General features: G+C 38.1%; 1 protein-coding gene across 3 annotated transcripts in view; it reads left to right on the plus strand.

Annotated features, from left to right (window-relative positions):
• The window catches only part of LOC119695880 (adhesion G-protein coupled receptor V1-like), a 55,120-nt gene that overhangs the window by 12,010 nt on the left and 19,537 nt on the right, over positions 1-23,573 (plus strand). The window contains exon 4 of one of the 3 annotated variants that reach the window (XM_038125104.1): positions 1,916-4,787. The exons of the other annotated variants lie outside the window; for them this stretch is intronic. Coding sequence (XP_037981032.1) covers positions 1,916-2,034 — 119 coding nt within the window. The 3' untranslated portion in view covers positions 2,035-4,787. Of the gene's footprint in view, positions 1-1,915; positions 4,788-23,573 lie in introns of those variants that run through there. 3 annotated transcript variants of the gene reach the window in all.

Here is a 23,573-nt window from a genome sequence, read left to right on the forward strand (position 1 = left end):
TCAGGTTCCCTTTCTAAAATAATCAAATATCAAGCAAACAAAATATCTTGTTTAAATAATTGCTGTTTTTCCCAGGACCTTCAAGCAACTTTTGGATATTAGGAGCTGGCTCAATTAAAAGGCTGAATGTGCATGCAAATTTAAATCAACTTCAATACATTTATAAACAAGTATTTTAATAATTCAGATCCTAATCTTGACTTTTTTATTGTATCTCTGTATCTTGATGGATTTTTACTCCTGTCATACTCTGGCAGTAGTTGTTGTTTTCTCAAGAGCTTGGGTCATGCAGACCTAAGGACTCAGTAGTGTCTGTGAATGCATGTTCCCTCCATGACCCAAACACCAAAACTAGGTGTAAGAAGGATCATGGTGCACTTTTCCCCTGAATCATAGGGCATGGATCCAAGTTTGGCCCCTACCAGGACTTCGTCCAGACCTCTGCGGGAAAACTTGGCTAGTCCTACAGGACCTTCTGTGCAGGTTCTCTGGACCAAACTCCATATTCGAGATTGCAGTCTGACTTCCCACAGCAAAGCAACATCTCACTGCTGCCTGCTTTACAGTACTTCTTTTCTGCTTGAGGGGTGGTGGGTAGAAGTGTGCTAAGAGAAAACTTTGTCGAAATGGAACAACAGAGAGCATAGAAAAAGGTGGAGAAACTCAAAAAAAAAAAAAATTAAACTACTCTTTTCTTTTGTTGAACAAACAAAAAAATGGAACGTCAGCTGGGATAGAAATAAGAGATGCACTGTATACATGATAGAAACTCTGGAAAATATTTTTCAGTATGAAATGCAAATCACTGCCCCTCCTAGCATACCCTATTCAGGGCTGTTTTGAGCCAGATGTCATTCCTTTGTAACTGCCTTGAACTGCATGAAGTTACAGATCTGCTTCTGCCCAAAACAAATTACTTCCCCCATGATTTGTAAATGACATCGTTGCAGGATCATACTTTAAAGTGATTTGTATTGATATCCTCATGCCTCATTATACTGATGTGCAGTTCTCAACAAATTTAAAGCCTAGACACCCTAAGCCCTCAAAACTCATGTATTGTGTAGAATTTGTTCTATAGCTCAAGGAGAGGAGCTGAAAAAGCACTGAAGTTTATAGTTTCAGCAGATCTCTTGTGACAAAATGGTCTGGAAAAAATTTGCATTTCATGAAAACTAGTGCAGGATTATGAAACTTCACACTAATCAACTCAAAAACCTCCCCTACAATAAAAGCCCAAATGAAATCCCCATCATACAAATAGGAAGCAGAAAGCTAGCAGAAGTGACGGAAGGATGGAGAAGGTAGCCTCCTGAGGTCTCTTCTATATGTGTTTTGGAGGTTCCCTTGGACCAAATTCTGGTATTGTCTTCTGGCAGAAGTAAAACCTAATGGAACAGTTTATGTCAAACGTGGGTTTAAAGAATATTTGGTCAGTGTCTTTTCTGATGTTGAAATTACTGTCTTATTAAGACAGCTGGAATTATTGTTTAACTTGGAAATCGTATCATTAAAAATCAATTATTTATGAGGAAGTCCTTGGAAATACCTGATGCTAACAGCCAGATCATTAACCCAGTCCAAGCCAGGCCTTGATTTATGCTTTTCTGATTTCAAGGCAACCTCTAAATATCTATTACACCACTTACTGGGACAAATAAAATGAATGACAGTGGAATTATGAAAAAAGCATATCTGGATGGTAGAGAGCTATGTCAGCTAATGTTATAATCCATGAATTCAGAATTCATAGACATTCCTCATGGACTAGTATGAGGAAACTTGCCACCTGGTTGCAGGATAGGGAAACATTTCAATAGTCAGAACAAAGCAGAGTGGGACAGAGTATCCCCATTTCTGTGTCAAAATTTCATTCTCACTGATTCTTATTTTTGGTTTTTTTTCTCTATTTCAGGTGCAGGTCTCAGTGTCAGTGATAACGAGTCTTGTCATGGCAGCCAGGATGGTAGCAGCATGGCTAACTCACAGATTGTAGAGCTTAGAAGAATACCCATAGCTGACACTCACCTCTAACTCCACAGCTTGCTTGGGTTTTTGTTGTTGTTGTGTTTTTTTTATTCAAGCCTCAGTATTTTTGTATTTGTACTTCCTTTTGCACTAAAACACTATGTGAAACTGTAGTAGAATGCTGTTATGTTTGCTGAATGTTTAACACAGAATGTTTGATTGAGGTTTTGTATATCAGAAAAAAACCTGTAAATTTTTTATAGTGGGTGAGCATCAATTGATACCATGGCAATTGGCCTAGATTTGTATCTTGTAAGTAGACAGTACATTTCATAACTTTAGCTTTTTAAAAATTAACCTGTACATTAACACTGATTAATAAAGCAAGAGTCTGTTTGATACAAACCAGTTTGTTATTTCTCTTTACTGTTTATGAAGATGAAAGGTGATGCAGACGCCCTGTTGAATAGGAAAGTGTTCTAGTGGCACAGTTTTTCTAAGTTTCCTAAGTGTACTCTTCTCACTGTTTTTGTGAGTACCCAAATCTGTGAACAAATTCAAATAAAGACACAAGCCTTGAGCCAAAGAGCTTGAAATTTAAATTGTGACATGATAAATATGTGATGATCTGAAACACACAGAGGGAAGGGGAGATGAAGAACAAGAGTGAAACCACTGGCAGCTGTGTGCTTTTAACTTCTTTACTTTGCTGGTTTCATAATATTAAGCTTTCTCACTCTTCACAGGCAAAAATAGGAGGAATTCCAAAGGGCTGAATTTTCTGTTAATCTCCATGTAGATAGTCCTGTTCTGATTAAAGGGTTCAAGTATTGCATTACAGAGTTAAATCAGTAATCTGGGGCCATAAATAAACAAGAAAAGTTCCCCCCTTGGAAGAAAAAAGTAACAGAGGAAGTATTTCAGAACTGAGAGGGGAGGCAGGCTGATCTTTTAGGAACCGTTAACTCTGTTTGTGCACAGACAGTCTGGAAGAAAAACACATTAAAGCAGGAGACCAAGGGAATTTTTCCTCTGAACGTTTCTCACTGTAGTATAGATGTACAGTAAATGAGAATGTAAGTCTCTTATACATTCCTCAGGAACTTGCTAAAGGCTTCACACTGGATAACGGCTGAGCAACAACCTCTCCCTTTAAAAGAAAACATTTTTTACAGAAATCTTTCCATGATTTTTTTTAGAATGATATGCAAATTTTGCTGTATCAAATTAGCTGTTGAGCTTAAAAAAGCCAAAACCAACAAAATAAACAAATCCCACTTCTGCATCACAGTTCTATAACAGCTAGTATGACTGCACAGCTTATAGTCATCACCTGTATCCAAGACAGACACCAACTTTAAGGTCTAATGCTGCAAAAGCCTTGACAAACACAGGAGACTATTTTTAGTCAGGAAAGCTCTTAAAACAAGTGTTTTTAAAGTACATGTTTGAATTGGGAAATAAGAATCTGTCTGTATATAACTAGTATATGATCTGCTGTATTGAGTCTAAAATTTCTGACTCACAGGAATTTTGTTGTCTCTTTATACTGGTCATGGTATAGAGGAAACAAAGCCAAGTCTTTTTGGTAAATGTCAAAAATTAATGTGAGTTAGAAGGTGGGAGTGGGGGACAGTAGATGAGCCTTTCCTTACTGTGGGCAATACACAGGGTGGTTAGGAAAATCCTGAGCAGAAGGGGCAGCTGTTAAAATTGAGTGCAGTACATCACAATATATACATAGACACATACAGATGTATAAAGTGGGAAAATTTATGCAAAAGTGAGCCATCAAAGCAAATTTTGTAATTCACTTTTTTTGTCCAAAGTATACTTGATGAAAAGGGACTTTTTTAGCCGTTGAATGAAATGCAAGTATCATTGAAGTATGTGAGTCTGAAGTTAACATTAGTTTTGGATATTTTGCAATATGGCACTTTTTGTTTTCCTCACAAGAAACCTAGCTCATTTTCCTGAATAAACTGAGATGAAGTAAACCTTGTGAGTGCTGATCCTTCTCATCTACCCACTAAAGGCTTAATGTAAAACCTGGCCCTACAGAACTATTGCAACACTTGCTCAGTTGTGAGCAAGTCAGGACTGTAACAGATGTTTCATTACTCACAGTACATGCTACTACATGCCATGAGAAAGCTTATAAAGAGGATGTTTGTTTGATTTGACTCATCACATAAATGTTAATATTTTATGTCACTTCAGCTTGTTGCACAACTGGCCTGCTTAGGGATTTACTGTAAATGCATCAGCATTTTCAGAGCAGATCAGTAGGATGGCATCTGCTGCCAGCATTTTTTGAACTTTACATCTCTAAGTGGTAGTCACATGGTTTAAGGTCATGAGATGAATTTTGTAATTGCTCTAAAACCAATCCTAATTTAGCAGAACATGTTCTGTCTGTAGGAGATTCAGTAGTTTAATAAAACGAGTGTCTCTCAGCCCCTTTTTGCCGTTACTCAGACAGGCAAAGATAGAGCCAGGAGGAGGGCAGCTGTGTGCTCTGAGTCAGGTGTACCCAGCAGAGCCACACCTGGGTAGGACCAGTACCTTTACTCTTGGCATAAGTCAACCATTCCAGACTGAACACCTCCTGCAGCTCCTTGATCTCAGGAATTATTTAAAATTTAATTGAGAGTGTAAATATTTTTTTGTTTCTATAAGGTGAAATAATCTTCTGCTAGGTATCTTTCAAACCAAGCATTACCACACAGCCTGCCATGCTGACTGACTCATACAAGCCTTTGCCTTGCCCCTCTGTAGGGAAAAACACTTGCTGACTCTTCTGTTTTCTTATTAAAAAAAGATAATTTCTCCCCAAGAAGCCATTTTATGTGTTTTGAAGCTTGGAAGGAGCTGTAGTTTATATTTACTATATTTAATATTAATATTTAATATAATATTAAATAAAAACATTTACTACAATATTTAATTGAATGTATCTATAATATATTTAAAATATTATTTAATAAGATATTATGTTCTATGCAATACTATAATGTTATATAAATGTTTAGTCTACTGTTATCATTTAATATTATATAATAATACTTAGAATATAATATTTTACAGTTCAGTGTGTGAAGGAGGTCCCTTTTCCAGACAAATTTCACTTAAAATTACTTATATATATACATAGATCAGGTGGATGAAAGGATGTGTTTCAAGAGCTTGTTACTGCTCACTTGCTAATATAATTCACCTCCTTTGAAAGATGCCTGAATGTATTTCACATTCAAATGCATAACTGGTGAAAAATACTAAGTTCAACAGACATCTTTTAGGTGATATTTTAGAGAAAGCCATTGGTTTCACCTTCCTTGCTGTATAGCAAAAATGAAGCTCCATGTCAGTGACTTGAACAGAACTATTCAGATTACTATTTTTTTTTAGAATCCAGCTGAGTGCCCCAATATATTCATGTTCTGTCTCTACCATGCAACTGATAGCTCTCCAATATTCTACACTAAAGTCATCCTGCTGAGGACTCCACAGTGAGAGCTTTGATCTGCAAAGGATTAGATTATATTGGGAGCTTTACAGCAATAAAATGCCTGTGCTCAACATAAAATTATGTTAAATTGATTGATCGTGTCAGCATCATGGTTAGACTAGAAAATTGCTTAAATTCAGGCATATCCTGCTGTGTCAGATGCATTTCACTATTGCTTGGTTTATGCTCTGGCCCTTGGGCTACTACTGTGGATTCTGCTTCACCAGCACTAATGTAAGAAATCGCTAAGAAATCAGAATGTATTTCAAGTTTGCTGGCAGCAAAATTCGCTCCTGTATGTCACCATCATATTTTCTGGGAAAATCCTCTTGCCCAGGACTCTTCTCCTGGGAAACTGAGAAGCCTCAGAGAAAATGGAAAACAATATTATCTCATTTGCTTCTCCTGTGTTTTCCTGCTTTGGAATGTGGTTGGAGATTGTTTATCCAACAGGTGATTGTTTCATTGGTTTCTGCTGTGAATTATTTTGACTTATTGGCCAATTGGGGCCAAGCTGTGTTGGACTCTGGAGAGCGAGTCATGAGATCCATTAGTATCTTTATAGCCTTCTGTATTCTTTAGTACAGCTAAGTTTAGTATTCTTTCATATAATATAGAATCATAAAATAATAAATTAGCCTTCTGAGAACATGTAGTCCGATGCATCATTCCTGCCACAGGGGTCCCTGAAAATATAAGACCCGTGTCACTTCTACTGACTGTAACATGTGTGACAGTAGCATATGCAAGTTTGGGCTTATCTATTCAACATGTAATTCTGTTAATTTTTACAGAAAAACATTCAAGAAGAATTTCCATTTCTAATGTCATGATTCAGAATTATCTTCTCTACAATAAATACATTGTAATAATTACAGTGTAACACTCTGGTACACAATAAATAAATGGAAATAATTGCAATGTAATACTCAAGCATTATTGATCTAATACCTGAGACTAATAATATACTGAAACTGAGAAGACAGTGTAAACCAGCCTAAAAGTTAGGCCAAAACCTCTAAGAATGATTTTGCTTGGTTGGTTCTAATCAAGTCAAAGTTGTGTTCATGATACAGCATTTTTAAAAGAAGAACAGATTTGGAGGAAAATACATATTCCTATGTCTCATAACAATGTCTGAGGTAAAAACAGAAAGATTTTGACTGGAGCTGTTTTTCCCCAACTCAGCAGGTAGGCTTTGAAGACAGTGTATTGATGCCTGTGCTATAGCAAATTATCTGAGCAAACAGTGATTTTATCCAGTGAAACTCCAACTTCCAAAAGCTGTCATCTTCAGTGTGCCTTTACTCTTCATGATCAAATGCATGCCACCAAGTGCAGACAGACAAAAAATTATTATAGGATACAATAATATAGATGTAGATATATATAGATATATAGATGATATATAGATATATAGATAGATATATAGATATGGATGTGGATACAGGTATTGATATAGGTAGATAGATATAGTTAGATATAGCTAGAGATATAGATTTAGATATAGATATAGATATAGATAGATGTAGATATAGATATAGATGTAGATGTAGACATAGATGTAGATGTAGATGGATAGATGAATAGTAAGAACAATTTCTGTTTCAATCTGGGAGCTAAAATATTGTGGTTATGAACCATATATGTAGTGTCTCTGGAAACTTCCTGGCTCCTGCTTTGCTATTCCTGAACCAAAGTTAAGCTTGTGATTTCCTAGTTACCTAACTGGAAAGAGTCAGGCATGGGATAGAGAGTTGTTAAAAGGAGAGCAAATAAGGGGATGCCCAAAATCTCCATTTGCTTTTAGCCTCACATAGCCCACAGTCTATGTGATGGATGTGCTGCACAACCTACAGCCTGTTTGTGCCTTGGGTCTGTCTGTTTCCCATGATATGGAAGCAAAGGAACAAAGATTAACCATCTAGCAAGGACCAGACGGATGAATGAATTCCTGCTTTATGTGCACACGGCACCATAATTCTTTTTGGTTTGAGAGAACAGCATGTCCTGGAGTTTGGGACAAGGAAAAAGGAAAAGAATGGCCAAACACTGACCTCACTCCAAATCATTGATGAATCCTGACAAAGGGAGGTAGTGAGTTGTTACTCCTTGTGAATGTACAGAGGATGACACCACTAGCTCCCCTCCTCTGCTGTGGCACACAAGCACCATCTGCACTAGCTACTCAAACACGACTTGGTCTCTACTGTTTCAGAGCCTATGAGCACTGTTTGAGTCTGTTCTCCACATCAAGATACTTTTTGCTCCTTTTAGCAGAAATCTAAAAATACCCCATCAACTAACTTTCTTCTGCTGAAGAAATGACCTTTCTCCCTGAGGTCCTACATGCCCACATTACTTCCCAAAGAGACTCATTATTCACTTATTCCTTCCAGACCATTGTAAGGACATAACGCCAATTAAGAATCTTCTATGCTTCCGTCTTCTAAGAGGTAACAGGTTTCCTTCTAATTTTTTATTGTTATGCAATTACCATATTTTGAACCTTCTGTTGGTTAAGGTCCTAAGGAGTCATGTCAAACCCTTCCAGCAAAATACACTTGAGAGTATCCTCATGGTTGAACATGTGCCTATTTTGGCTATTCAGGTGGCAAAACCAGTTCACTGATTGATGTGACTCCACTCATGTGGATCCTGTGTCCAGCTGTTTTCTGTTGTACATTTAAGAAATCCTATTTTAACAGACTTCCTGCAAGTTTTGAAACATGCATGGTCAGTTGTGGAGCCATAATGATTGCAGCTGAGGAACATAAGCAAAGAGGATAAACTTCTGAGTGCTTCTTTGTCTTCCTTTTCTTTTGTTTTTAATCACCCACTCGCTTCCTACTGTTCCTACTTGATGCTTTGCCTTTTGAAGCAACAGTGTGTAACAAGCCAGAGTACTTAAGGCAAGTGCTGTGATCATTCTCTGAGGATTGTTCTTGCATCTTGAGAGCCATAACAATGATCTTAACAAGAATGATTTCACTTTGCAGTACTAAGGGGCTTTTTAGAGTTAAGAGTGTATTACTCCTTAAATTCATTGCCGGCAGAAGACCACTGTTGCACATTGGAAGACCTCTAATCCTTCAAGGGTTAAGCCTTAGGATTAGAATACCTCACTGGTTTTTAGTGTGGATTTTTACTAAGGATTAAGGTAAGGTCTCATCTGTGACAGTCATGTGGATTCCTGCTGTGTCACCAGCAAGGAAACAGCCTGCCTACCGTAAAAATCATGCAGAGCAAGAATGAGCCAGGCAAATGTCAGGCAGCTACAAACAAAACTTTTGACTTGTAATGGAATGGTCCATTACAAACACTGGGTGATTCATATTAAAGATAATCCTTAGAGCATGTAAAAGAATCCCACATGGCTTCAGGAGAACGACAGCTAAATCCTCGGATCCAGTATATGCAATTATGTCATCTGACCCCGGGAATACAGACCTTGCTTTTGAAAGCAGCATGATTTAGAGGAGAAAGTAAATGGAAAGACTTGCTCTTCTAACCCAGAAAAAGAGCCTTGAATATTCATGAAAACAATGTTTTATTCAGAGGAAACAGAAGTTAAGGTTTTCTCCCCATAAGATTGAGGCTAGCATGATTTCAAAATGTGAAACTCTGAGAATTAGCAAAAAAAGAGAATGTGTGTTTTCTAAATATATTTATACCCTCAGAAATACTGCTACAATTTTTTTTTTTTTTGCAGAACTACTAGATGACAAAAAGTAGTGTTTAACATATCATATGAAGTAAGTTAACACTTAGATCACAAAACTCATAGTGCCTCTAAACCCCAAGTGGTCAGAATTCATTACCTCTAATTTAACTGCTTTTTGTTTTAATCCTACTGAAAGGAAAGTTCTTGTGTTGAAACTAATTAAAGTCCTTTTTCCCCTTTTTGTCTTATACAAGTATATTTGTCTTATAACTTTTATATTAGTGGTGGCAATAGATGTTTTGCTTTATAGTCCATAATTTGCTTTAAGTCCATAATTTTGCTTTAAGTCCATAATTTCTAGTTTTCCTGGGGGGAAGGGAAATAAAGGCATAATTATTTCCTTGTATCAGACAGAGCCACAGCCACAGTACCACAGCTTCTCTACTGAGAGAAGCTCAGTATTATGAATTAAGTAAAGTATTATGAATTAGGTAGATAAATGAGCCTCTAAAGAAGTAATGCTTCTTGGGTTTTGGAGGGGAGATTTGAAATGCATATCTACTTTTCTATAGAAAGAATATAGAAAGCAGGAAACGATAGGGGATATTTAATCCCATTAAGTGTGAAAAAGACAAAGAAGCATACCTTCCTATTAGGATCCATTCTAGGCCAAAACTGGATACACGGAAAACAAATTAATGACAGTGGGAGTCATTGTCTTAGTTTGACTATTAACAGCTGTAAGATTATGCTTGTGGTGACTGTTTTAATTTGTTCTGGCAGGATACAATCAGCAGTGACTTCTCTACTGCTTCTTAAGGTCAGATCCTGATCTAGCAGCTTCTCAGAAAATAGTTCTAAATATCAGATTTCACTGATAGGAATTTATACCTTGTATTTACCAGCATTAAACTCTGGTCTTAAGTGAGTTAAGTTGTGAATATAAATGTTATTTTTGGCTTGCAGGTGGAAAAACTTTATCTCCAGGTTTTCCATAGTGAGTTGGGATACAACTGTTCCTCAATTCAGAGTGGAACTGGGGTCTGTACAATCCCAGAAAATATGACAGAATATGACTGTCAGTTTTAGAAAGACTGTACTCCATTGTGACTATGTGTTTAAATTGATAGGAAAGCATGTTCATCCATCTGCCCACCATCCTGTGCATTGGCATACACCTGCTTCCAAACACAAAATCCCAGAACAGCAGGGCACTTGGGGTTGAAAAGGACCTTAAAATCATCTCATTTCAATCTCCCTGCCATGGGCAGGGAGGGACACCTCCCACTAGACCAAGTTTTTCAAAGTCCCATCCAGCCTGTCCTTGGACACTTTCAGGGATGGGGCAGCCACAGGTTCACTAAGCAATTTGTGCCAATGCCATACTACCCCAATAGGGAAGAATTTCTTCCTAGTATGAAATCTCAATCTACATTTCTTCATCTTAAAGACATTCCCCCTTTTCTTGTTATTACATACTCTTTTCAAAAGGGGCTCTTATGAGATATGACACCTGACATCTGTGCCTCCCACAGAGAGTGGAAAATGCTTCAGTTCAGAAGGAGCTGATGAGCAGAGGTGTCACCTGCACTGACAACCAAGATGTGGATAGCAGATACTGCTCAGTTGGAGCCCTTGAGTTGTACCACAAGAGCTTTAGGCTCTACTTGCCCTCCTGCCATGCTATGCAGTGTTCCAGCATGAGTGCACATTGTGCTTGCCTGGCTCTTGGCTTTTCCCTACAGAAAGTAGAGTGTATCAGAAAACATTGCTCTTGTTTCTGACTAGATCTTTATTATCATGTAGTTCTCCATCCACACCCCACATACACTAGATATGCACACAGCACTAGTCCCCTCCAGCAGGACTGGGTGGCACAGAGTTAAAAACATTACACTTGCCCCACACTTCAGGTGTCGTGAGGCTGGAGAGCTTGAAGAACTAGTTACACCTGATCAAATCCTACTTTATAGCTTCAGTGTGTGCAGTCTTATGAATCATGCAAGCTCCAGCTATGTTCTGTAAGAAAATCTGGTGATTGTCTGGACCCCCAGGGCCTGCATACGAGCAATGTGTTAGGAGCTTTGGAATCTGGTTTGGCCTAAGTAGGGATAAAGGACACAGGAAGATCCTGGTCAGGGTTCTTGTGGCCCAGCCCACAATGAAGGAAGAGCAAACTACCTTATTGGTGCCTGAGGATCTTTTCAGGTCTTAGCTTTAGCCCTTGACAAGGATACCCGGGGCTCTCAGAGAATTGCGCAACACGGAACACCTGTGCTCAACAGCGGCACAACTCACAGCCCAAGACCAACAAAACCTGTCTTGTCTTCCTTGTAAGCACCTCCCGAAGAGTATGTAGGTATGAAGCTACCTTCACAATCTTTGATTATGTGTCAAATAATGATGGTTTATGTAGCAGATGATGTCTGCTGATACAAGGTATACTCATGTCTGCTTAGTCCATTTGTCTCTGAGGATGTAAAAATAGCTCTGTTGGACTCTGGCGTTGTTTCAGGCTTGTTGGATTGCTTTTTTTTTCCCTGAATTGATCTTTAAGTGATTTCCAGGTACACATGAGGTCTGGAGAAAGCCTTGATGCTGGTTGTGTTTCAGACTTTCCAGTTTGGGGCAGATAGTCCATGACCATGTGGTTCCCTGCTTCACTTTGGTTTTCTTTCTTTGGTATTCCACAGGATATGCAATTTTTACTGTTCACCTGCTTTTCATTGAGCTGATGGGAGCTTTGGCTATGAAGGAGGTATGTGGACTCTATGATACATGCTGGACAATCAGTATGTGGACAATTGTCCAGAGACAGTATTTTTCTTAAGCTTTTGCCTTTTTCAGGAAAGATTTCAAGACTATTGTTGTTGCCAATAAAAATGGAAATGTAAATTAACAATAATACAAAGACATGTGTTTATATTACAATATATAATTAAAATGTGTCATGCAAATTGCAATTTTAGTACCGGTAATACTAAATTTGTTGTGTTGTTTCTTATAAAAATGTTGTTTCAATAAAAATGTGAGGGTTTTTCTATGTGTCAACAAGATGCAAAGACACCCCATTTTTAATGTCTGCTTAACAGTCTCTTGCTCTAGTGCCCTGTCTTGACATATGGTCAGTATATTCTGTAATACATGACCTTGATTAAAAACAAACATGCTTCTTAAAGGAAAAGTCATAGTTAATTTTGAGGGGTTTTTGTGTGGTTGTACCTCATTTTGATTCTTTTATATCTAACTAAATTAATACTGAAGTAAGCATTGGATGCTGCTGAGTGCCCTCCTACACAAACACAGTCATCTTTAACATCATCTAAAGATTGAGGTTATATTTGTGCTTGGAGGTAATAGTGTAATATTTGTTTAGACTTAGGAATTGAATGAGAAGGAAGATGTTATCTATGCACACACTTGACTGAAGGAAGATGCATTTTATCATGGGAAGGAGTCTGAATATTCAACCACTAATTTGGAAAACAAACAACTCAAAAGATCTGAAATGTAGGCATAATTAACTAATTATAAAGGCACTCCATATGATACTTGGTTGCAGTTTCCATTTGGTTGCAGATTTTTCATTTTGAACAAGTGCCACTGGGCTGGAAAAGTTCACAATGCTAGGGGGATGTGATGGTGATAGTGGGGAGCAAGACACATTGACAATCCCTCATGCTCACCTGTTGCAGGACAGCATGACTCCCCCAGGATTTCAGTAGGTTGCTGCTCTGCTCTCCTATTCGTCTTTGCTCCAATGCTCCTCCTTAAGGATTTCATTGAGAGCATATGTCTGCTGGATGTGAAGATGACCAACTTGTTTTGATTGAGGAAAACCAATAAAAGCAACCAAATTGATGCTGAATTAGGTCATACTAGTCTTTCCAGGAATTTGGACTATGTTACCAATTCTTAGCAGTATCAGTAATGTTTGGGATAAATTTGTGTAAAGCATGTCATGCATGGTAGTAGATGTATGAATAAGTGTTCATATCCATGTTCTTTTGAAATGTGTGAATCAAAATTATTTTAACCTATTTTTTCCAGCTAAAATATTAATAATGCCACATGATGAATTTCCACATTGAAGGAAACTATCCAACATCCACTACACACACACTGAAACAAAAGTATTGAAACTTCCCACCTGCCTCAATTAGGTTTTCCAAGACATTAATCTCAATTACTTTAGTAATTGAGGTATTTCTTGTTTCCCAAACTGTACCAGCAACTGCCAATTAAAATACAACTATTTAATCATAGGGAAGTAGAGCTATAATAATGTTAGTCATTGCCTAATAACTTTTTGCAAACCACTAAGAAAGTAAAGTCTTGCCAAGAAGGCTGGTATCCTTCAACAATATAAATCAATAAATCATATATGTACTGTGTACCTTCACTTCTTTTCTACCACAATGTGTAAAACAAAAAGCAAGAAGCCAGAGATGGGTTAAGTAATTTTTAAAAATTTCAGAATTTTAACTCAAGAGGCTATTTAGGCCTATTAATTAGTAAATCAGTCATAATCTTTATAATCAACATATTTAAATGCATTTGATTTCAGTAAAATATACCAAGTGGAACAAACTGATAATGTGACTGCTGCTTTCAAGACTGTAAAGGACAATGTTCTTTTCAAGTGTTTCTGTAAATATTTCAACATAAATTGATTAAAGTAATAATCAATTTCAACCATTCCACCAATTCTACATAAATTAGGAATAACAAGAAGTCCTATATTTTTAAACATTAATAACTGATATTTTCATTAATATTCCCAAACTCATAATTTTGAAGCCATTGCAGACATGGATTGGAGCTTTCTTCTCTTTTCTTTGCTCTTGATTAGCTGCTTTCTGGCATTGCTTCTTCCCTGCTTTATCCTCATTTCAGTAATAGTCAGTGGTGGAAAATCACCAGCTCTGAACTCCTGTAGCTATGGATGCTCACAAGAGGACAGGGCACATTCTATGGAACAATGGCCCTGGATTAGAAGGGATTTAGTAAGGGCTGAGATTTTTAAGCCATTTTTAAGGAATTTTTATGTGAACCTCAAAACACTGGCTCAACACTTGGGGTTTCTTTCTGTCTCTCCAGTAATGGCTTAAGTGGCACTTGTCTTTTTTTAGGTGTCCTAGAGTGGTCCCTGTGATAGTGCAGGAACTTAATATGTGTGTGTTAAACCAGAAAATAAAAGCAACTTCCAAAGCATAGCATCATAGTGTCATAGTGTCATATAGTAATTTAGATAGTCAAAGACCTCTAAAATCATTGAATCCAGATCTTAACCCAATACTGCCAAGTTCTCTACTAAGCCATGTCCCCAAATGCCAAAAGTGTTTAAAATACTTGTAGGAACAGTGAGACAACCACGTGCCTAGGCAGCCTGTTCCAGAGATTGACACTTTCAATAACAATAAATATTTTTCCTAATATTTAATCTAAATGACCCCTGGCAGAAGTTGAGGACTTCCTCCAGTCCTCACTTTTTACTTGGGAGCAGAGACCTACTGTCACCTCATTACACCTTCTTTTCAGATAATTTTAGAAAGAATGAAAGATGGTCTCCCCTAAGCCTTTCTCCAGGATAAACGACCCCAGGACCCCAGCTCCCTCAGCTTTTTCTCATCAGACTTGTGCTCCACACCCTTCTCCATCTCTGTTTTCCTTCTCGGGACATGATCCACTGCCTCCATGTCTCTCTTGTAGTGAGAGGCCAAAACTGAGCCCAGAAATCGAGGTGTGGCATCATCACTGCTGAGTGCAAAAGATTTATCATTTTACAGTGCTAGGTACCTTAGTTAGCACAAGAACTAAACCTAGAATGGAAAGGAATCAGATTATCCACTGCTGCTAAACAGATGAAGTGTCTCCCACCCTTGAGAAGTGACGTGGTCCTCCTCCTTGAGGAGGACCACATCACTAAGAGTGACCTTTTGGAGAAATGAACAGGGCCAGTCTTGGCTTTTTGTGAACTAGAATAAAAAATTATTAACTGCAGCAAAAAGACTGATGCTGTGGATGAGATGTGTCTGGGCTCTGTTTGTGTAAATACCTTGGCTGGTGTTACATGAAGGCTGGTATTCCAGCCCTGGGAAACTCCTAGTCAAGAATGAAACACTTAAAAGGAGGAAGTGCATAAAACAAATATATAAATATTTTCCAGCTTATATTGTTTAGACATTTCAAGGAAAGAAAACAAAAAATATAAAACAGAGGAATAATAACAACAGTATTTCTGGAAAAAGTTGTTTCAGCACATTGTTTATTTACTGCTTTCTTGCTGTTCCAATTATCAACATGATGTACAGAATTTATATATAAAAATAAAGACTAAATATGCACTCATGAATGAAAAAGTATCACAGGATCACAGAATCTGCTGAGTTGGAAGGGACCTACAAAGATCAGTGAGTCTAACTGAGGAGGAGCTTTCCAGTTCATATCAGCAAGTGTTCACTCAACTATTTTAATCTTACTAAAATTCCACAACATCTGGAAATAATCTATACACCCTTAGTTAGAGCTTACCTGCCTTTGGTATTGGAGAAGGTGTCTGTGAGCACCGTTTCCATCTATTTTTCACATGTGGACTAGAAGAGCAATCAGCTGATGCAATGAAATTAGAGGTGCCATTACCATTACAGGTTCATCATTCCATTTCAAGCTGCAGAAGACTGATCAGGATGCCAAACACACTGGTCAATAAAGCTCTCAGACCACACACATGGAGAGGAAAAAGTACCATTTACCTAGGGAGTTCAGATAAGCTTGTGCAAACTACCTGTTAGGCAAACACCTATAAACTCAAGGGGAAAATGAGTGCTGCTCTTCATCTTGATCTGGCAGAAGTCCAGTAACCTCCCTGCCCCTGCATCTGCTACCCCAAGTAGCCCAACTACCTGTGTGACCAAATAAGTGAGTCCACCTTGGGAAGTCTCCTAGGTTAACCCAGGCCTTTCATGCCTGAGCTGCTAGAAGCCTTCGTTAATATCCATTCAGTGTTTGTACTGTTCAAGGGCTGAGAGGCTGTTGTAGATCTTGGCAGTACTGTGGAAGAGAAGGAACAGCTGAAAACCTTACCTTAGGCAAGCCTTTTGCCTTTCCTTGGGAAAAATTTCTGATAGAATTCATAGGAGAGGGTAAAAAAAGAGTTTTAAAAATGTATTATAGAGAATCCAAAAAAGAAAACAGGGTGGCTGTGTGGGGTACATGTCAGCAACAGCTACCATGTGTTGTGACTTTGAACAAAATATATGTTTACACATGAAGCAGTTAACAATTAATCTGTAATTTTATTTTTCTTTCAGAAGCAGTCCATGTGAAATATATAATGTATTCACCACATGCTTGTACAGTCGCAATGCTTACAACCTTGGAGTAAATCTGTGAGGGATACTGTTGTGACAGGACATCTCTGGTATTAACATGGACACAGCCAAACTGCGACATTCCAGTACAATCTGAAGGGATTTTCCAGAGTGCTCAGTGATCTGTAGACTCACAGTATCATTCAGTGCTATATGGATATCTTCTGGCATGAGTTAAGACACGCAAAATGTCACACAAGAATGGCTTAGCATTATAATAGTCCTTGCCAAATCACTGGCTATGTTTCAAGATCTTTTAAGATCTGGTGGTGGTGCCCTTAGCCAGTGCATGAGCCCTTGCACTTTTATTGTAGCTTTTCGTTGCTGTCACCAAGGAAACATGAATCTCAGTGAGTCTGGCTTCTTCTTAGTGAGAGCTTGTCTTGGCTGAACATGAACTCCTCCTGCAGACCATGTCCTTCTTCTACTCTACCAATAGATTGGTGATAGTACAGTATTTTGGTGGTTTCAGTCTCTCAGTCTTTCCCATTTGCCATCCTGCAGAAGAAAGATATTTGTCATCTGCAGCCTTTAAGAGGAAACTGAAATAATCTGCCTGAAGAATGCTCTGATTTTGGGCCTGATTAAAAAGAAAGAATCATAGTCATAGAATCCCAGAATGGTTTGCATTGGAAGGGACCTTAAAGATTTTCCAGTTGCAATCCCTTGCCATGGGCAAGGATACCTTTCATTAGACCAGGTTGCTCAAAGTCCCATCCAACCTGGCCTTGAACACTTCCACCAGAAATGGAGCATCCACAACTTATGTCTAGCAGTGGCAAACACCCTCACAGTCAAGACTTTCATTCTAAGATATAATTCGAATCTCTCCTCTTTCAGTTTAAAACTTTTTCCTCTTGCTCCATCACTAACTGCCCACATAAAATATCGCTCTCAGTAATTTTTCTATACAAAAGGATGCCTGTATATTTATTTATATATCTTTCCATCATCATTATTATTATTATGATTACTATTTATTTTGCACACACACACACACACCCCACCCCAGAAATCTGTAGTCCATTCAGTGGTCTGAGGCAGCCTCTTCCTGCCTCCTGTGCCAGGCTTTCACCAGAGGCAGCACATCTATGGTCTGATTTCACTGCAGAGAGGATGCCAGTGAGGCATTCACTCTTTGAAGCAACCCCTCATCTGAGCTAGGTTCAGGGGAGAGCAGACAGGATAACTCCTGACGGGTTCGGAGACCTGCCAGCCACTCACAAGCAGAAGTTCAGTCTGTCCAGGATTAGGTGAATCAGAACAGCAATCTGGGATAACGTCAGGCTAAGCTTCATGGTGACATGATGGTCTGCAAATAGCTGTGTCTGGGAGTATGGTGCTGAGCACTGCTGTTAGAGCACTATACTCACACTGTACTGTGAGTCAGAGAGGGAACAACGCAAAGTGGCATCCGCTGAGGCAAAACTGTGCCATCTATGTGAAAAATGCAGGAGTTGACTACGATGGTACGTATTACATTTGGAATTACACTTCCCTGGAGCTGCAGAAGCTGGTAGCTTGCACAGGCAACTCTTTGAGACTGGGCTACAATTTTGCATACATATTTAATATCTTTCCTGAATGAGGAGAAGATATGGGAAAATTCTTTAGAAAATATGCACCTATCCTTCTTTTTGTTGTTGCTGTTCTTAAAGCCTGAGAAAATGACTGATTTTAAGTGCTCTGCAAGGTTTGCTGAAGAGTGTGAATTTTTTGAAACAGTTAATGCACTGCCACTTCCCAGTGAGTTCCCAATGGCACAATTGTTCTCTTGCTTCTTTGCATCATTTGCTTACTCCCAATTGGTTTTTACTGTAATATGGATAATGTGAACGGAGCCTTCACACAATGTCAAAACAAATTTCTATATTTAAATATATGCTGAAATGAGGCTTTTACTCTGATGTAGGCGGAAGGAAGTTGAGCAGACAGAGGTCTTGTTCACAAGTCTTTTGAGGCTTTTTATTTGTGTTTAGAGAAACATTCAGTCCCATCCCTCAGCTGACAGCAATGCTGAGTCACACACTTTGCGGCATATCAGCCTAGTGCTCGATTGAAGAAATGGCCAGTCCTTCCTCCTTATTCCTTTTATGGGGTATCAATGGCAAAACAAAACTTCTTTCCCATGCAGGACAGGATCTTCTTTTCTTTAACATCTTCCTATATCTGCTACATTTTTTTCCCAAACAGTAGGAAAGGGTTAGTTTTGCACAATTTCTTCTGCAAAACAGCCTCCAGTAATGCGGGTAGATGCTGCCATGATTAAAATCAAGACAGATCAAGGCTTACAGGGTTTAGTCCTATGTGTGAGTTTTAAATCAGCAGATGAAGTTGTAGACTCACATGTTCTATTATTTTGCACCTTAAATAGGATGGTGCCACAGAATCATGAACTGCTATCAGACTTTGGGATTAATAAATTGATATTGGATTTTATATCAAACTAGAGTTCTGATAAACACGTGTGCTTTGATTTAGGGAATAAATTTTGCTATTAAATGTCCCTCTTTAACAGAAATTACATATGACAATCCAGCTTTCAAATTTTCTTCTTTGTGATTAATTTTTGAAACAAGCCTCAACTCCCTTTTAACTTTTGAAGAATAAACAAGGACAAAAAATTTTTTTTCAGCATTACAAAACAGTACGAGTTAATTTTTTTTCCTCAGTTTTTAAGGTGTTCTGCTGAAATAGCAGTTGAAGTTGTGTTGAATTTTTCTCAGCTTGCAGAGTAAAATCTGTTCCCAGGAGTTTAGAATATGCCTATTTCTTCGAAACTGCTAAAACTACCAGTGTGGTTTTGGGTTTAGTGTTTTTGTGTAGCTTTTTTCTTTTTGCTTTTTTCTCTTTTTGGTTGCTGGGAGAGAGTGAGGTGGGGGCAGGTTCTTGGTTTTTTTTTTTTGGTTTTTTTTTTTTTTTTTTTTTTTTTTTGTTTTGGTTTTTTTTTGTTTTTTTTTTTTTTTTTTTTTTTTTTTTTATTTTGGGGTTTCTTTTGGGTTTTTTAAGAGGCCAGGGAAGAAGATAAGAGAAGAATAGATTAATCCAGACTGTCACATGAAAATATGCACTGACTAAACCTCTTTACTCTTTATTTAAACAGTTTCTATAGATGGCAACCCTCCCCTTAATCAACAATAATACATTCTCTTAGATGTCTGCCAACCCCTCATCTTGGCCAGTGCATTTTACTTGGAGCTTGAATTAGGAATCTCTTTTTCAAACTGCCTGCAATAACTGCCTTTTCTCCTCCTGCTTTTGCCAAGCATGGAACAGTCACCGTCTAACCTCTCTTCAACCTGAGTGAGTCAGGAAATTTATTAGCCCTTTAGCTTAACCCTCAGGGTGGCATCCTGCTCAGCATGTACTGAGTTAGACTGTGCTCTCCCAAATGGATAAAGCTCTGGAAAACTTCACAGGGAGCTGTTGCCACCCACTTGATACAGAAGTTAATTTTAGCCCTTTTCTTAATCTGACTGCCCAAATTATTTTGATGGACATGAAATAACAAGCTTACCATGAGACGTTGCTCCTCAAGAAATGCATTTCTTAAATTTATATTGTTGGCCATAACATTTTCTGTCCTTGGTCCACTCTCCATATTATGCAGATTTAGTACTTTAGAAATGCCAAGAATGATCCAGAAAGCTAAGTAAGAATTTTGTTTTCCTTGCCCGAAACTAAGGAATCTAAATTTGAATGCTATGTTAATCTTAGATATTAGGCAGCATTTAGAGCAGAAGTCTGAATATGTTTACCACCAGTATATGACAAATTTATTTTCAGACCTTTTTCAAATATACTCTAAACTCATTTGGTTTTGTTAATTTTTCTAAGAAGATAGTAGAGCATATTCTGGAATTTCTGCTGTAAGTTTTACTGCTTGCTTAGATACAGTCAACCCCATCCAGAGGTTAAATCAGTGGGGTATAAAGGTGTATCAGTCTGCCATGATGTCTGAAAATTTAGTCACACAAATTCCACTAATGAATGAGGACTGCTGCTACTAAATGTAGGTGGAAACAGAATCAATTTTACTCCATGATTTTGATGCACCACAGGAAAGAATCTTTTTCCAAATAAGAGATTTTCTTTCCTTTTAGCCCTCACTGAACATACAGAAAATTATTTGTCCAGCAACAGAATTATCCAGCAAGCATTTTTATACTTTTTTTCAGATTGTAAAACTCCTCAGATATTGTCAAGAACATATCAAGATGCAACAAAATTCCTGGAACCTATATCTGAAAAGAAAAGCTAACCTTCATATATGTTTAACAGCCTAATTTCTTAAAATTTTCTGATAAATAGCAGATTTTTTGCTGATATAAAAATTACTTTCTCTTTAAAATTTCTGATATATTTTGTTGCCAAGACCTTGGTAGCTGGGATTTGGCAAATGATTTCTGTCCTGATGTTCCTCCCCTTGGAAGAGTAAAAAACCCTTATCTCACCACAAAGCTAATAGTTGTTGTGAGGTCTCTGTAGCATTTAAGATGATCAGGCACTACTATTTTTTACCAAGACTTCACTGACTTTGATTAGCAAAGCCTAACAAGCAAAATCAATACATTAAGGACTAAACCTACAAACACTTTGGCATCATGCAGCATTAGGAAAACTTCAGGCAAACAAGCATGAGTAGTATTCAAATTTCCACCAGTCAATTAGAATGGAAAATCGGATGTGATTGTCAATTAGTGGGACAGGATATTCAGCTTATTTAACCAAGAAACCACAGTGCAGCATGAGGTTCCTTAGTTAAAACAAATATCTCATTACAAAAATACTTTGACATTTCTTGCGTTTATTTAAAATCAGTCATCATTTAGGTACTTAAAAGCCATACAGCTGAAATCATGCAGACCTTACCAAAAGTAGGTCCTACCCTTCCTTTTCAAGTTTCATAACTTTTGGTGAGTTTATACACTACTGAAGGTTAATGATGAGCTAATACCTGTTTAAGATGTCTATTTAAAAAATACAGAAGGCACTGAGCATGTCCCTGTTGCTGCAGCACACAAGCTTGCTTGCTTTCTTGTGCTCAGATTAATGGTTTGATGCTTCCTGAACTGTGAGTCAGAATAGCTGCTTCTGCCTTTCTGCACTGTGGTTATGCTGCCAGCATTCAGAAAACTTGTGTCAGCGTGCACCTTATGCAAGCAGGACTCAAAGGCCAGTGTATTTTGAATTGCAACAAAGTTTTTGTTTGACTTTTTTTTTAAGGGGTTTCTTCAGAATTTTGTTAGGTTAAGGTCACTTCTTTATGCCTACAAGTGGATTGTACAGAAGAGCATAGGAGGAAGGAAGTGCTGGCCAGAAAATGTGCTTGTAGCTTCTTCTGTCCCTATGCTTTTCAGTAATGGTGACCAATGGTGACTCAAGACTAAACAACTCTAGTTTCAAAGAGCTGTCAAGCCTTGATTCATCAGAACTCTAATATCTATAACAATAAATATGTGCCACATAAATAAAGTGCACAAATTTTCTTGGTTAGGGTTTCGTTACTTGTTACCTCTGTTGTTACTCTAAAGGCCCTATTCATGCTCCATGTAGGGTCAGGTTAGTACTTTCTTGAGGAAATGATCGGTAGAACATAGGTGCTTTGCCACATGCACTGTGTCCTGATTTGTCCTCTTTTTTTCTTGGCTCTGCTGCTGGACAGATATTAGCTCAGATAGGAGGTCTATGTTTCATCAAGAGGCCAAATGTGTTCAGGTTGAAGTTAAGGGATCAGGCTGAGGAACAATCTGATCTTGTTGAACTTTATCAAGAAGGGTGACTGAGGTTGTTGGAGTTTGCTGTGCCTGAGCCCATCCAATGGCAGGAGCTGATCCTTCACCAGGAGGAGGCACAGATGTATTACTGGACACTGGCCATAAATGAGAGGCAAGAAAAGTCCTTCGAATGCCTGGAGTTTAGCAGTGGCTGCTCTCCTCCAGCTCCAAGGAAGAATCTCCTCTGAGAGAAATGTCCTGGTGCTTTTTGAGTGAAGTGGTCTCTCCTCTCTGTACTCAGAAGTGGTGAAGAGGAGACCTCTAATCAGCCAAATTCCCACAGCAAACAGCCAGATTGTTTGGGGTGACTCACATCACCTCCTAGGATGACAGGCCTCTCCTTAAGTTCTTCGTAAATCACATGAGCCCTGCTCCTGCTATGCCCAGCCAGGAGTTTGGTTTTGGAGAAGTTAACTTTACAGACATCCATCCTCAAGGAATAATGCAAAACTAACCACTTCCGGTGCACAGGTGGCTTGCTTTTATCAAAAGTTTTGAATGTAACTGAGGAATATATTATGAGCTTCTATCACAGAAAAAAAAAAAAAATCAAAGGGTCCAATTTTCTGCAAACCTGTTCTACCTTCATTTGGATTTGAAAAAGAGCACCTGGAATACTGGAAAGGATCTCATGAGGTTGTGAGATCCAGAGCAAGCCAGCAACATGCCTGGTTGGGTGAGCTCTAGGAGTCCTGTCTGATATACATTTCTGAGCAGTACTGTGTCCCTCCCTTGGAGGCATGAGGGCAAAAACAGCTAATTATGTCCGTTTTTTACCATCAAATTCCTCCATTCCAAAGCAGATGATGATGATGATTGCCTAACATTTTACAAGGACCAAGGCCAAATGAAACTCACTTCTTCTTAACTCTGAAATTTTCTCAAGCATATTCAGGAAAAAGATATTTTAACAGAATTCATTTGATGTACCAAGAAGAGACAATATATTGTGATGCTATTGACATTTTTGGTAAAAAACAACTGGGTGAATTTTTTTTATTGTTTTGGTAGTTGGGTTTGTGGTTTGCTTGTTTTTCACATTAGCCAATGACTCAACATAACTACAATAAAAAGATATTGGCCAATATCTTCATATTACACCTGAATACAAAACAGAGTTAATTACCCATCTTCAATAGTAGGGTGTGCCAATTATCTGTCAAATAGCTTGCACAGTTCAGTGACTCCAAGTAATTTTGCTAACATCCTGAAAATATGTGTTTATGCAACAGCCCTTCAAACATAAATAAAATCAAGATATATGATGAAATAACATTCTGTGC

The sequence above is a fragment of the Motacilla alba genome, chromosome Z (genome assembly GCF_015832195.1).
Source record: "Motacilla alba alba isolate MOTALB_02 chromosome Z, Motacilla_alba_V1.0_pri, whole genome shotgun sequence".
NCBI lineage: Eukaryota > Metazoa > Chordata > Aves > Passeriformes > Motacillidae > Motacilla > Motacilla alba.